Genomic DNA, 16,193 nt, shown 5'->3' on the forward strand with positions numbered 1-16,193 from the left:
CTTCCCTTTCCTGCAGCTGTCCACCCAGACACTGACCTGCATGTTGTGCATGGTCTCCCGAAGCTGATCCAGTTGGTGGGCAGAGTTGAGGGCCTCCAAGCGGATGTCTGTAAGCTTCATTTCCTTCTCCCATAGCTCAGAGCGCAGCTCCGATACCTCCTTCTTCTCTGGCTCCTCCTCCTCATTCGCATGGAACAGCCTAGTGTGGGAGGCTGGGTGAGCAGGGCCCCTGTAAGATAGCAAGAGTCAAGCCAGGCTACATGAAGAAGCACTAGAGTCACTAGAGAATATTGAGAGGCATAGTTGGTGATCTTGGCTCCTCCTGCCCATAGATATTCAATCAGCATGAGAAGAAAGGTCCATCTATTGGTCTCATATGCCCAGGGAGGGGTCAGTAATAAGTACTGCTTGTCTAAGGTCTAATGGCCTCCTGTCAACTCTAGCCCGCAGCTTATACTGGTAACAGGCTGGGTGGCAGGGAGCCAGAGAGCACTTACTCGGTGACATCAGTGCCCACGGAGGACGAGGTGGAGGACTTGATGGAGGGTGAAGCAGTCTCCGTAGAACCATGCTGTAGTTTGGGGGATGAGGGGGCTGAGGAGTCGGGTGTAGCAATCTCCTCTATATCCGAGTATGAGGAAGCTGACTTGGGCCCCTTTTTTATACTGAACGCTTTGTTGAAGGAACTTCGAAGCTAGAAAAAAGCAGATCCAGGTAGAGGGACATCAGGACTCCACTACTGGGATGGGAGAGGACTGGATTGGGACTTCTGAGACAGAGAGAGCTGGAGGTAGGGGATTTACTTTAATTAAGCCACCCTCTATAACACTTCACTTGATTCATAGAATACGGACAGAAGAGTTGCCTAGAAATTAGGACCGTGGAGGCGGAGGTTGCAGTGAGCTGAGATCGAGCCACTGCACTCCAGCCTGGCAACAGAGTGAGACTCCATCTCAAAAGAAAGAAAGAAAGAAAGAAAATTAGGACCGAGAGAAAGAACAGAATCTTCTAGCTTGCTGATGTTGTAGGCTATGGGAACTTCCTGGGTGTTCTCTTGCTCATAGGGGGAATTGTGCCCCTGATGGGGACAGAGAGAAGGTCCCAGAGGTCACATGGTATACAGCTCAGTGATCCAATCCCACCTTCTGCAGCAGAACAATAACCGCTCAGTCTAGAACCTAGCTCACTGTGGGCCTCAGAGGCCACCTCATGATGCCTCTGACTAGGGCTCATCAGCCCAGAATCTGTTCATCTAGTCATCTGTCAACCAGAAACTGACAATAGGATTCTGTGGAGAACACAAGAAGGCAGTGGGCTCAAGCTTCTTTTAGTATGTCTTGTGCCCAGGACATCACAGAATGGTTAAAACAGCCAGACAGCGTTTTCTATGATTTCCAATGTCCTAGAAGAAGGGCTATTTCCCAGCATTTCCTTAGCCTACTTGGGGCATTATAATCTGACCATAGCTTGTTTGATCTTGGTGTTGATGAGCTTGGGTGTTAGGGATGTGAGCCAGAGATGCAAACCAGGGTCCTGTCCCATACCCATCCACATGCATCCATACAGCATGCACACACCACACACCACACACACACACACATACACACACACACACAGGGACACAGATATGAAATGGCAGCAAGAGGCAGAGAGTAAAGGAGGGGTCAAAGGTTATAGGGGACAAAGGCAAACCAGATCTTTGGGACAGTGAGAAAAAAGAAGGAAAAATTTGAGGGTACACTTTCTAAGCATCTCTCCTGGAACATAGGAAGGCCGTCAGGTGATGGATGGAGCTGGTGGGTGGTGCATCTTGGGGTTTCCACCAGGCAAGACGTAAAGAAGGACCAACTTGGCTGTGGTGGAGACATGAATGAGTGAGTATGTGTGCAGCTGGCTGGCTCCAGGTGACTTCTTATCACTGAGCAGTCAGGGCTCAAAAGTACCATAACGCTCAGTTCTCTGTAGAGATGAAGAACCGAGCCTGAAAAGGCCAGAGTTGACTTGCTTGAAATTGCATAATTGACGTAAGACTTAGGACTAGAACTCAGGCTTCCTAATTTTCAATCCAGTGTAGTTTTCTCCATAGTACTACCTCATGGGCTGCTCTGTGTGTGTGTGTGTGTGTGTAAAGAGATCCTATGACAAGCTGCCTGAAGCATATGCCCCTAAGATCAATAAGATCCTAAGTGAGAATATGTGTAGTTCAGTATTCCCAAAGCCAGAACTGTTCGGAGATGTTTGGTGTTGTGTGGCTAATGGTTCCATGGTTAAATGAGTTTAGGGAACAATGGATTAAGCAAAATGAAACAAGATTATTTGCTGGGGGATATCTCACAAGTTTTTCTGTGCAGATGTAGAAAATGCAGTACTCAGGCTGGGCGCAGTGACTCATGCCTGTAATTCCTGCATTTTCAGAGGCGGAGGTGGGTGAATCAGCTGAGGTCAGGAGTTTGAGATTAGCCTGGCCAAGATGGTGAAACCCCGTCTCTACTAAAAATACAAAAATTAGCTGGACATGGTGGTGCATGCCTGTAATCCCAGCTACTCGGGAGGCTGAGGCAGGAGAATTGCTTGAACCCGCGAGGCCAAGGTTGCAGTGAGCCAAGATTGCACCACTGCATTCCAGCCTGGGTGACACAGTGAGACTCTGCCTCAAAAAAAAAAAAAAAAAAAGAGAGAGAGAGAAAATGCAGTACTTCTTAAATTTATTTGACAATGGTATCACTTTTTTCTTTTTTTGGAGACAGGATCTCACTCTATCACCCAGGCTACAGTGCAGTGATGCAATCTTGGCTCACTCAACCTCCACCTCCCAGGCTCAAAGCTATCCTCCCACCTCAGCCCCCAAGTAGCTGGGACCACAGGCACGCATCACCACACCCAGCAAATTGTTGCATTTTTAGTAGAGGTGGGGTTTCACCATGTTGCCCAGGCTGATCTTGAACTCCTGAGCTCAAGTGATCCACCCACCTCAGCCTCCCAAAGTTCTGGGATTACAGGCCTGAGCCACCGCACCCAGTCAATGGTATCACATTTTAAGGAGCATCTCAATGGGCTGGCAATCAGTGGAACACACTTTGGGAAATGTTAATCTAAAAAATCAAATTTAAATAAGTATCAGGCTCTTCCTATGTGTGCTATACCCTACTCAGTCAGTGCTCTAGCTAAGCTGGCCTTCTCCATCTCCCTCTGCTTCTCTTCTGCACAGACAGTGTCTATGTAGAAAGCATCCCAACACATTCCTCTCTACCCATCACAATTCCATCTCAGTTTAACTTTTACCTCCTTTGAGAAGTCTTCCCTGCCTATAGTAATCACTGTCTCATCATCTGTGAACTCCTTTAGCACTTACTGCCCGAATAAGCATTGTGGCATTGTTGGATTGCTATTAATTTTATATGTATAATTTTTTTGGTCTCCCCAGTAATACTGCAGGCTCCTTAATGATGAGATTATAGATTCCATTTTTCATATCCTTCCCAACACCTAGCACAATGTTGGGGTAGGGTTAGAGTGGACCTCAGGTATCTGGTTCGTAACAGAAATTCTGTATGCATTTTCTGTTCATCTTAGACTATACCCTCATCCCTGAAATGTCTTTGGGAACTCCATGGATGCTTAGACAGTTTTAGGCTTTGGGGTGACTTGAGTGTGCCCTCCTGGTCTCTATCCCTCACCTATCTCTGGTTCATCCTACTCTAGAGCTAAATCTTCAGGTTAGGCCCAGGCTGAACTGGCCTGTGGAAACTGTGGTCAATGTAACTTTCATCCAGTGACTGTCTTCCATGTTGGGTCTCTAGGTATTATGGAACCAAAAAGAAGAAGGTTCATTTTCTGGATAGGAGGAGCTCAATTTGACTGCTTTTTATAACAGGCCAATTTTGTAACAGGGGAAGATAATAGGGAATATATTTGAATTTCGTTTGACTTTCCCATTTGGCCCCCAACCAGACCACTCCTCTGTCCTCACATGGGGCAGCTGTGGATGGACCATGCAGTGGAGTGAGTTAGGAACTCTGGGTGGTTGTTACAGTTAGTGTTATGAGTGGTCATTCTTTTTTTTTTTTTTTTTTTTTTTTGTTTGGGGGAAGAGAGTTGCTCTGGAAATAGGGAAGGTATGGCAAAGGGAAAGAGAAAATAAGGGGATAGGAACTGGGTCTCTTACCTCATAGACCTGGAAAAAAATAGGGATTTGGAGTCAGCATTTTGAAGGAAAAAAAAAAAAGAATCAACACTTAATCACTCATTTCACACAGCTGGTACCTGTCTGCATTATACAAAGGTCTGGGGGCGTGTCTTACTGAACAGGGGACAGAGAAGCAGGACATGTCCACCTGGGGATGCTTTCTTACCACAGTCAGCAAGAGGGGCTGAGAGTGTCTAGACCTGTCTGAAGAATTTCAGAAAGGTCATAGGAAGTCAGTTTAGGATTATGCAAGGGAAAAAAACCACACGCACAAAAATGACTTCTGGATCTACCAAAGGTAATAATAAAGAGTCCTTTGAAGTAATCTGGAAAGCTCCACAAAACATCTCCAAAAATTAAAGAAATGACCTCCAGGAGTCTAGAATGAACAGCTTTATTCATAAAATCTCTCCATAGTATAGAAGGGAGTGGGGGTGTGGGGGGGACAGAACTGATAAGATGTTTCCTTCTGAGTATGTCCTCAGCATCCTTCTGTTGCCAAATACATCTTGGCCTAACCAGTATGGAGAGCCCAAAGAAAGCAGATGCATATAAAGGTCAGAGGGGTGGCCTTGGGGACAAGTAGGGAATGATTGAGGGAAGGGAGAATTTGGGAGACCATGCTCTGAGCGGACATCACACTAGGGCTCAGTGTTAGACGGGACTACACCTCGGTTAATCCTGGAAGAATTCGATCCTTATGCTGAGGTGAAGGCGGTCCACCACGGTTCTACCTACTTCCCCACCCCCCAAACCTTTACCTACCCAACTCTTTTTTTTCTTCTTTTTCGCATCAGCATCCTTGCTGCTGCCGATGCTGGAATGGCTAGTGATGCTGTTGAGGCTTGAGATGCTATCTGAGGAGTTTTGTCTCTTGATCCGAAGTTCTAGGGCCAAGTACGAGTGGGAAAAACATAGAACAGATTTAGAGAGGATGTGAGACTTCAGGCAAGTCTAGTGGCAGAAGATAAGAGAAAGGAGAACCAACCAACTCCTCAATCACATTATTCATTTTTTTGGATCATTCATTCAGCAAACATTTATTGAGTCCCAATCATGTTTCAACATAGAAAAAGTGCAACAGGTAAGAATTAAATAAGAAATGATTCCTTTAAGAACCAGAAGTTAGCATGGAGTCATGGACTCAGCTTGAATCAGTCTAAGAACTTAACTAAAGCCAGCCCTCTACAGTTTTATGGAGACATCAACCTACCATTTTTCATGATTTTTCTAGCAATACTTAGCTATCTGGTGGTCCAAGGCCAAGAACTAGCCATGTACTAGCCAAGTACATCACTAGGCATGTACTCTGCATTCCACCTGAAAGAACTTCAGTTTTTTCATCTGGTGGGTAGAAAATCTTCGCTTTCTGAGAAGGTTTGTGATGGCACAAAAAATAATCTACTTTTCTACAACAGGGGAGGAAGGGGTTAACAAAGGAGATGTTTGAGTACTGAAAGAATAGAAATTTTTCAGATGGGAACTTTAGAAAACATATTTAGGGCTGAAGAAAAGGTACACGCAAAGGCACTGTCCAGGGAACTGGCTTTGCTTTGAGGAACTGTGGGTAGTCTGGAATGGAAGCAGCAGAGGGCACGTGTGGGGGTACAGAAAAAAGTGAGGGTGGAGATGAGGCTCAGGCCAGATCAGGCACAGCCCTCAATGTCTTTTTTCCTTTTTCTTTCTTTTTTTTTTTGAGACGGAGTCTCGCTCTGTCACCCAGGCTGGAGTGCAGTGGCGTGATCTCGGCTCACTGCAACCTCTGCTTCCTGGGTTCAAGCAGTTCTCTGCCTCAGCCTCCTGAGTAGCTGGGATTACAGGCACCCGCCACCAGGCCCACTAATTTTTTCGTATTTTTAGTAGAGACAGGGTTTCACCATGTTGACTAAGCTGGTCTTGAACTTCTGACCTCATGATCCACTCGCCTCAGCCTCCCAAAGTGCTGGGATTATAGGCACGAGCCACCGCGCCTGGCCTCCTTTTTCTTTTCTTTTCTTTTTTTTTTTAATGAGACAGGGTCTTGCTGTGTTGCCCAGGGTGGTCTTGAACTCCTGGGTTCAAGTGATCCTCTTGCCACGGCTTCCCAAAGTGCTGGGATCATAGGCATGAGCCAACATGCTCAGCCCCTCAATGTCTTTTTTTTTTTTTTCTTTGAGAAGGCGTTTCACTCTTCTTGCCCAGGCTAGAGTGCAGTGGCGCGATCTTGGCTCACTGCAACCTCCGCCTCCCAGGTTCAAGCGATTCTCCTGCCTCAGCTTCTCGAGTAGCTGAGATTACAGGCTCCTGCCACCACGCCCGGCTAATTTTTGTATTTTTAGTAGAGATGGGGTTTCGCCATGTTGGCCAGGCTGGTCTCGAACTCCTGACCTCAGGTGATCCACTTGCCTCAGCCTCCCAAAGTGCTGGGATTACAGGGGGTGAGCCACCATGCTTGGCCCCCTCAATGTCTTTTAAATGAAATTTGCCTTTGTGCCATAGATAATGGAGAACAGAAATTCTGAAGCAAAGGCAAAATATTATCTGATTTTTAAAATCCTTTTTATTTTAAAATAATTATAGATTCATAGGAAGTTGAAAAGAAATGCACAGGGAGGTCCTCTGCACATTTCACTTAACCTCCTCCAATGCAAACATCTTGCCTAACTATGGTGCAATGTCAAAGATTTTTTAGGCTTGGCTCAGTGGCTCACAACTGTAACCCCAGCACTCAGGGAGGCCAAGGCAGGAAGATCACTTAAGCCCAGGAGTTTGAGACCAGCCCGGGCAACACAGTGAGGCCCTCATCTCTATTTAAAAAAATATTTTAAAAATAGAGCTTACTGTGTTAACAGTGAGAAAGATGAAATGGAGGGAAACTAAACTAGAGGAAGGGGTAAAGTGGCTATTTGCGATTGTCTTCCTAGAAACAAAACCTGTTAGATGAAGGAGATGTGGGTAAGGTTTGGTTATTTTTCTCACTCTCACCATGACCAGAAATGGATCTTTTAAACTCTCATTTTCCCTTGATACTACAGGGAAAACAAGATCCTAGGATCTGATGCTGTAACTATAAAGCTCATAAAGCATTTGGAAAACCCTTTGTACAACGATTATCATACCCAGTTAATGATACTACAGAGTACTTCAGTTATTTTAAAAGGCGTGGGAAATTCTCAAGAGGATATGCTGAGGCTGGGTGTGGTGGCTCATGCCTGTAATCCCAGCACTTTGGGAGGCCAAGGCGGGAGGATGGCTTGAGCCAGCAGTTCAAGACCAACCTGGGTAACATAGAGAAACCCCATCTCTACAGATAATTACAAAATTAGCCGAGTGTGGTGGCACATGCCTGTGGTCCCAGCTACTTGGGTGGCTGAGGCAGGAGGATCGCTTGAACCCAGGAGGTGGAGGTTGTAGTGGACTGAGATTGCATAACTACATTCCATCCAGGCCAACAGAATGAGTGCGAGACCCTGTCTAAAAAAAAAAAAAAAAAAAAAGATACGCCAAGTTGAAGTTAAAAAAAATCTTCATTTGTGTAAAAATGAATATACGTATCCATATATGTTTGTTTGTATATACATAGATATTTATTTCTGGAAAGATTAAAACTATTAGCAGTTCTTACCTCTGGGGACTGGGATTTGAAGGGGTGACTCAGGGAGAGGGATTTTATATTTCACCATATACCCTTCTATATAGTTTATCTCAGTGTTTGGAAAACATTTACTGTAAAGGGCCAGATAGTAAATATTTTATGCTTTGTGGCCATAGGGTCTTGGTCACAACTCCTCAGTTCTGCTGTTGTAGCATGAAAGCAGCCACAGACATTATGTAAATTAATGAGTGTGGCTGTGTTTCCAATAAAACTTTATTTACAAACAGAGTGGTGAGCCAGATTTGGCTGATGGGCCATGATTTGCCAACCCCTGGTTTACATTCCCCCTCAGAACATGCATTGTTTTTATGATAAAAATTAGTTTAATTGAAACTAGTTAATTAAAAATAAAATAAAGGGGCTGGGTGTGGTGGCCCATGCCTATAATTCCAGCACTCTGGGAGGCCCAGGTGGGTGGATTGCTTGAGTCCAGGAGTTTGCGACTAGCCTGGGCAACATAGCCAAACCCCGTCTCTACGAAAAATACAAAAAGTTAGCTGGGCATGGTGGTGCGCACCTCTAATCACAGATACTCTGGAGGCTTAGTTGGGAAAATCACATGAGTCCCAGGGATTGAGACTGCAGTGAGCTGAGATAGCACCACTGTGTTCCAGCCTGGGCAACAGAGTGAGACCCTCTCTCAAAAAAATAAATAAATAAAAATAAAAATAAAAAATAAAAAATAAAGGGTAGCAAAGTATGTGCATCCGTCTATCAGATATTTGGAGGTTTCAATTAGTTGGGATATATCAGTTACATTTAAAAAATACACTATATAGTACTTTTTTTTTTTTGAGACAAAGTTTCACTCTTGTTGCCCAGGCTGGAGTGTAATGGCACGATCTCGCCTCACTGCAACCTCTGCCTCCCAGGTTCAAGCAATTCTCCTGTCTCAGCCTCCCGAGTAGCTGGGATTACAGGCATGTGCCACCATGACCAGCTAATTTTTGTATTTTTAGTAGAGACAGGGTTTCACCATGTTGACCAGGCTGGTCTTGAGCTCCTGACCTCAGGTGATCCACCCGCCATGGCCTCCCAAAGTGCTGGGATTATAGGCGTGAGCCACCGCACCTGACCCTATATAGTACTTTTAAGAGCAAATGATACATTGCAGAATCAAGCAATCTTCAAAAAGTTAAGAAACCTCTTTGTGCATTTTGAATTTTGTACCATGTATATTTATTATCTATTGATAAATAAAATAAAATAAAATAAAGATAGGTATTATTGCCTAAGCATTGATTCTTTGAATGTTCCTAGAAATCCTCCTTACCAAGTTGAGCCTGGATCAACATGAACTGAGGATAACATGAAAACTCATAGCAAAAAGCACAATTCTTTCATTCAGCAAATATATGTTTGAAGAGCAGATTACACACAGAAAAACCCATATGCCCTCCACCTAATTCAACAATTATTAATATTTTGTTTTATTTGCTTTCTGTCTCTCTCTCTACACACACACACACACACACACACACACACACACACAGTTTCTTGAACAATTTGAAAATAAGTTACAGAGAACACATCTTTTGACACTAAGGCTTCAGAATATTCTTTCTTTCTTTCTTTTTTTTTTTCTGGAGATGGATGTACTTTCTAAGAATAAGAACATTCACCCACAGTACTATTATCACACCTAAGAAAATGAACAGTGGCCGGACACGGTGGCTCATGCCTATAATCCCAACACTTTGGGAGGCCTAGGTGGGTGGATCACCTGAGGCCAGGAGTTCGAGACAGCCTGGCCAACATGGTGAGACCCCGTCTCTACTAAAAATACAAAAATTAGCCAGGCGTGGTGGCACACACCTGTAGTCCCAGCTACTCGGGAGGCTGAGGCAGGAGAATCACTTGAACCTGGGAGGCAGAGGTTACAGTGAGCCACGATTGTACCACTGCACTCCAGTCTGGGTAACAGAGTGAGACTCCGTCTCAAAAAAAAAAAAAGAGAGAAAATGAACAGTAATTCTTTTCATGTAATATCTAGTCCATATTCAAATTGGAATGATTTCTTTTTTTTTTTTTTTTTTTTTTGACACAGGGTCTCTCTCTCACCCAGGCTGGAGTCAGTGCAACCACTGTGGCTCACTGCAGCTTCTACCTCCTGGGCTTAAGCAGTCCTCCAGACTCAGCCTCTGGAGTAGCTAGGACTACAGGCTAATATTTTAAGAATGAGGTCTCACTATGTTGCCCAGGCTGGTCTTGAACTCCTGGCCTAAAGTGAACCTCCTGTCTTGGCCTTCTGAAGTTCTGGTATTATAGTGTGGGCCGCTGTGCCTGGCCTGGAGTAATTTCTGATCTTAACTGACATAACTGGATTACTCTGGGGGCAAGGAAAGCACTGGAAGAACGAGCACAGCAAGACCAGTAAGGAAATTATTGAAATATTCCAGGAGAAGAACGATAAAAACCTGAGCCAGGGTAGTGACAACACAGAAGAGGGATAGAATTGAGATCTACGTAGGAGTTAGAACTAACTGACTATACAGGGTGAAACAGTGAGGAATCAAAGATGATTCTCGTAGAAGAGGCTTGGGCAACCAGGCAAATGATAATACCTGAGATGGGCAAACTGCAGAAGGGAAAGGTTGGCTTGTGTGTTTTTAAGTGGGGTGAAGGGGATGACTTTAATTTTGGACATATTAAGTTAGAGATATCTCTATGAGGTCAACTAAGTGGAAACATCCAAACATGGTTGGAAGTAAAGGTATGGAACTCAGGAGACTGATATGGATAGAAATACAGATTAAGAAGAGATTGTAAAACCAATTGAGCTGATAAGGGAGCCCAGCAAGTCTGCAGGATATAAGATCATGTGCAAAAAATCAATTGTATTTTTATACACTAGTAATCTATAACTCAAAAGAGAAATTAAGAAAACAATTCAGTTTAGAACAGCATAAAAACTAAGTTTAACAAAATAAGTGCAAGGTTCATATGCTGAAAAACTGCAAAATATCACTGAAAGAAATGAAAGAATATATGGATAAAGGCATGCCTTTTCATGGATTGGAAGACTTACCATTGTTAAGAGGCAATACTCTCTAAATTCACATACAGATTCAATGCAATCCCTAGCAAAATTCAATCTGAGATTAACAAATGAATCCCAAAATTCACATGGAAATGCAAAGGACACAGAGTAGCCAAAACAACCTTGAAAAAGAACAAAGTTGGAGGCCTCACACTTCCCAATTTCCAAACTTACTACAAAGCTACAGTAATCAAAACAATGTGGTACTGGCCAAGGATAGACATATAGAAGAATGGAATAGAACTGAAAGTCTAGAAAGAAACCCATGTATGTATGGTCAATTGATTTCCTAGAGTGCCAAGACAATTCAATGGGGGAAAAAATAGTCTTTTCAGCAAATGATGCTGGAACAACTAGATATCCTCGTGTAAAAGAATGAAGTTGGACTGCCTACCTCATAGCATGTACAAAAATTTACTAAAAATGGAACAAAGACCTAAAACTAAAAAAAATTTTAGAAGGAATCCTAGGAATAAGTCTTCATGACCCTGGATTAGGCAATAATTTCTTAGATACAGCACATAAAGCACAAGCAGCCAAAGGAAAAAAATAGATAAATTATACCTCATGAAAATGGAAAACTTTTGTTCTTCAAGAATATTTTCAAGGAAGCAAAACAGCAACTCATACAATGAGAGAAACTATTTTTCAAATCATATATCTGATAAGGGTCTAATATTCAGAATTATTAAAAAACTCTTAAAGCTCAACAACAAAAGACAAATAACCTGATTTTAAAAATGGGCCAAGGATTTGAATAGACATTTCTCCATGAAGACATACAAATAGCAAATAAGCACATGAAAAGATGCTCGGTATTCTTAGCCATAAAGAAAATGAAAATCAAAACCACAGTGAGATACCACCTCACACCCACTAAGCTAGCTATTACAAAAAAGAGGTCAGTAAGTGTTAGCAAGAATGTGGAGCTATAGGGCTGAGTGTTGTGGCTCACGCCTGTAATCCCAGCACTTTGGGACGCCGAGGTGGGCAGATCACTGGAGGTCAGGAGTTTGAGACCAGTCTGGCCAACATGGTGAAACCCTGTCTCTACTAAAAATACAAAAAATAATTAGCTGGGTATGGTGGCGAGCACCTGTAATCCCAGCTTCTCAGGAGGCTGAGGCAGGAGAATTACTTGAACCTGGGAGGCAGAGGTTGCAGTGAGCCAAGATGCACCATCGCACTCCAGCCTGGCCAACAGAGTGAGACACTATCTCAAAAAAACAAAAACAAAGAATGTGGCGATATCGGCACCCTCATATGCTGCTGACAGGAATGTAAAATGGTGCAGCTGCTCTGGAAAACAGCTTGCCAATTCCTCAAAAAGTCAAACATAGAGTTACCATATGACCCAGCAATTCCACTTCTAGGTATATACCCCAGAGAACTAAAAACATATGTCCACACACAAACTTGTACATGAATGTTCATGGCAGCATTATTCATAATAGGCAAAAAGTGAAAACAACTCAATGCCTACCTATCAACTGATGAATGGCTAAACAAACTTTGGTATATCCACACAATGGAATATTATTCAGTCACAAAAAGGAATGATGTGCGGATACATGACACAACATGAATGAGTCTTGAAAACACTTTGCTAACATGGTGAAACCCCATCTCTACTAAAAATACAAAAATTAGCCAGGCATGGTGGCAGGCGCCTGTAGTCCCAGCTACTCGGGAGGCTGAGGCAGGAGAATCGCCTGAACCCGAGAGGCGGAGGTTGTGGTGAGCTGAGATCGCGCCACTGCACTCCAGCCTGGGCAACAAAGTGAGACTCCGACTAAAAAAAAAAAAGGTAAAATAAGTACTAAAAATTGTAAGTTGGATTTTGGAAAAATGGGAGTCACTGGTGACTTTAGTGAAAGTGTTTTTGGTAGAATGATGGTGACAGAAGCGTAATTATAGTGGGGTTAGGTGTGAAAGGGAGGTGGAAAGGTAGGATCGACTGGAGGAAGGAAAGAAGTAAGATTATAGTTAGAACATAGATTGATACATCTTTCCCCTTTAAGATACAAAAGCCTTTGGCAGGTTTATAAGCAGAGAAGGAATGAATAGAGCATAAGAGATCAGACAGGTAGAAAAGGGCATGTGTGGGGTGGTGGAGGTTTGTATGGTTGCTAAAGAGGGCATCCCAAAACATTAGATAAGTGGTCACTCTTGGCCAGAAGGGGTGGATCCTTCCAACAAAATGGAGACAAATAAATAAGTATTGGATGAATATAAACGCATGGAGTGGGGAAGAGTCAATGGAGTTCTCTTCTGAAAATGTTCATTTTCTTAACTAAGTCGGGGGCCAAGGCTATGTTCAGAGTAAGGCAAGTCAGTGGTGGAATGAGGAGCTTGAAAAAAGCAATGAAAGCTGGGAATCACTGATAGTGGAATAAAAAAGAAAACTGACTGTGGACAAGTAAGAGGACTGCCAAGGTATCTTGAAGACCTGATTGGAGTTAGAGATCACAGATTTTTGTGGCATCAGACTCCCATCCATCTTGACTTCTGTAGGAAAGCTTGACTGGTTACTAAACGTCCAGGCTAACTTGCCATTTCAGTACCGTAAACTTATGTGAGCTTTGGTTGTTTCACTGGAAGAGTAGATTGCATCTCCGTTGGAGAACTAAAGTGAGGATCAAATAAGATTGTGTGTGTGTTTGTGTGTGTGCGTGTGGACACACAACACATTTGCATAAAAATGTAAAGGGCTATTTTAACGATGGTCTTTGATGGCTCTTTGGCCCTGACGTAAAGGTTAAGGAGAGGACCCCCGGGGCTTACAGGTCTCCTCTACTTGCCTTCATGCCCTAGGAAACTGGGGTCATGCCCCTGGTACTCCTCACTGACCAGTCCAGACATCACACTAAAGGGTATCTAAAGGCCCTCACCTTCTAGAGATTTGATATAGGACCTGGAATACTATGGGCCCAGATAAAAATCTGTAATACTCTTCCTTTCCTGCCATCCCTGTTCCCTCTCAATCTGTGGCTGGATGTCCTACCTTTGGGTGTGGTTTCTGAGGCATTAAGGGCTCCCTGAATGACTGCCTGGGCCTCAGAGTTCTTTTTCTTCAGAAAGTCTATAGTTTCTCGCAAATCCAGCAGCTCTGTGTCCTAAGAGAGAAATGAAAATAGCGTTGGCTGGGCACAGTGGCTCACACCTATAATCCCAGCACTTTGGGAGGCCGAGGCGGGCGGATCACCTGAGTTCAAGACCAGCCTGGCCACCTGGTCTCTGCTAAAAATACAAAAATTAGCTGGGCGTGGTGGCGGGCACCTGTAAATCCCAGCTACTTGGGGGGCTGAAGCAGGAGAATCGCTTGAACCCGGGAGGCAGAGGTTGAAGTGAGTGCGCACTCCAGCCTGGGCGACAAGAACGAAACTCCGTCTCAAAAAAAAAAAAAAAAAAGAAAGAAAGAAAACAGCGTCATTAGTTGGGATTAGCAGGAGCCCTTATGATGTGCCAGGCAATGGGCGAGGCATTGGAATTCTACAAAACTTGATAGAGAAGGGCAGGGAATTGGGATAAGGAATATGCTCACACTGTACTGGGGGCAGATTGAGAATCCAGGGTGACAGTGAGGTGGGGAGAAACTGGCGTTCATGAGCAAGAGGAGGAGGTCAGCCTCGGCCCCTCTGTCCAGGAGAACCCCCTCGCCACACCCACCCCTCCCTCCCCTTCCCAGGCCTCTCACCTTCTCCTCGGCCGTCTCTGCCAGGTGTCGCAGGCGGGATGTCATATTCACCAGGCTCTGCTCGAAAGCAGCCACTAGATTAGCCTGAAACAAACACAGAAAGAGATTGCTAAGTTGCATAAGGCTGGGGGAAAGGCAATAACTGACACTGGGAAATAGTTTTAACTGATTTCCTGTATCTCACAGCTGACCAATGCCAGCAAACCTCTTGGTGGTTAAAAAAATATTGATTTCCCTGAGCAGACAAAGGGGAAATCAAAGAAATTTTCTGGTGGGAACCAGCTTCTTGAATAATGAAGCCAGGTTGGGGGTAGGGCAGGTTTTTGGAGGCTCTTGGAGACTTGAGATCTAAAACCCATCATCTACCAGAGGTAGGAATATCCCTCTGCTCTATGTGATATTTGGTGTGGCCAACTTGCTAGGCAGGCCATAGCCTCTGGGGTCGTTCCTATTATTTTGGTTTAACTCCTGCATTGTGGAGTGGGCCGGCCTCCAGGGGACCAAATAATCTCCTGGCAGAAACTATTTGGTGCATCTCTTCCTCCTCTGCTACTCCACTGCTTCACCCTTTCTTGCTTTGCAGCTGCTCCTTGTTCCCGGATTCTCCAGGTTTGCAAGGCTGGAAGGAAACTGCAGAGGCATTCCACTGTTTGGCCACTAGGTGTCAGGTCTGTTTCATGAGGAGTGAAGAATACCAAAGGGCTGTTTGGATAAGAGGCAGGCTAGTTCGGAAAGGTGCTGAGTGGAGGAGCTAAGGCCACTTGGTTTGGCATAGTTTGACCTCTAGCTGGCCAACTGGCTGCAAGATGTATAGGCAAGGTAAAGGGAATGAGGCTGGGGGCTAGAAAGGGGAGCACTTGGGGATGGAGAAACAGCCATCGTGAGACTATCTGAGCAAGTTGGTGACCCTAGCAAGAAGTGGGCATACTCTGGGCAGCTCCTTCATGCAGAGCTCTAGGAAATCGACGGCACTCTCATGGCTCCTGCTGGCTTACAATTCTCCCTCCCTGTTGGGTCAACTCTAGTTTTCATCCACTGCCCTGCATGTCTGGAGCCTACTTCATAGGACCAGGGCTGGAGGCAATCCCTTTAGTCCAGTTAGAGCCTCCTCTTGCACTTTTACTATAAATCTGTCAAGGCCTGGGCTCTGAGGAGATTATAATATGTCACAACCTGAGCAGTTTCCTTTCACCCACTGTGCAGGGAACATCTGTCTTCTTGACCTCAGGTCTTCTCTGGTTTGCTTCTCGACATCCCTGCATGTCTGCTTGTAGACTCCTTGTAGTCCCTGGAAGACTACTCATGAGAGGCCTCGAGAACCCCTGTATGCTCTTCTGTGCTGCCTTTCCCCGTCCAGGGGACCCCTTTTGCTCTGGCTGGGCTGCCTGCCCCCTCTCCCCTACACTTCCTCTCCCTACATTGACCCTTCCCCTAATCCCAACCCCAGACTAGGGTACCTGTAAGACCTCAGGGCTAAGCAATGGTGCTGCAGAAAGGCTAGCATTTGAGAGGGGTAAAGTGGTCTGGGCCCCTCTATCTAGGGTGTGACCTCAGCTTTAGTAGCTAGGAAGTTCCATGGAACATGACAGAAGTTTGGTTTGGAGTCACGGAATCCTGAAGAGAGCTGTGGAACCTT

General features: G+C 44.6%; 1 protein-coding gene across 24 annotated transcripts in view; it reads right to left on the bottom strand.

Moving 5' to 3' along the window:
* NAV1 (neuron navigator 1) overlaps positions 1-16,193 on the bottom strand; it is a 282,581-nt gene that overhangs the window by 14,670 nt on the left and 251,718 nt on the right. For all 24 annotated transcript variants that reach the window (XM_063725839.1, XM_063725836.1, XM_054523273.2 and 21 more), the window contains 5 exons: positions 14,558-14,641; positions 13,865-13,976; positions 4,952-5,073; positions 498-694; positions 37-229 (listed from right to left, as the gene is read on the bottom strand). In XM_063725839.1, coding sequence (XP_063581909.1) covers positions 37-229; positions 498-694; positions 4,952-5,073; positions 13,865-13,976; positions 14,558-14,641 — 708 coding nt within the window. The remainder of the gene's footprint in view (positions 1-36; positions 230-497; positions 695-4,951; positions 5,074-13,864; positions 13,977-14,557; positions 14,642-16,193) is intronic.

The sequence above is a fragment of the Pongo abelii genome, chromosome 1, assembly GCF_028885655.2.
Source record: "Pongo abelii isolate AG06213 chromosome 1, NHGRI_mPonAbe1-v2.0_pri, whole genome shotgun sequence".
Lineage (NCBI taxonomy): Eukaryota > Metazoa > Chordata > Mammalia > Primates > Hominidae > Pongo > Pongo abelii.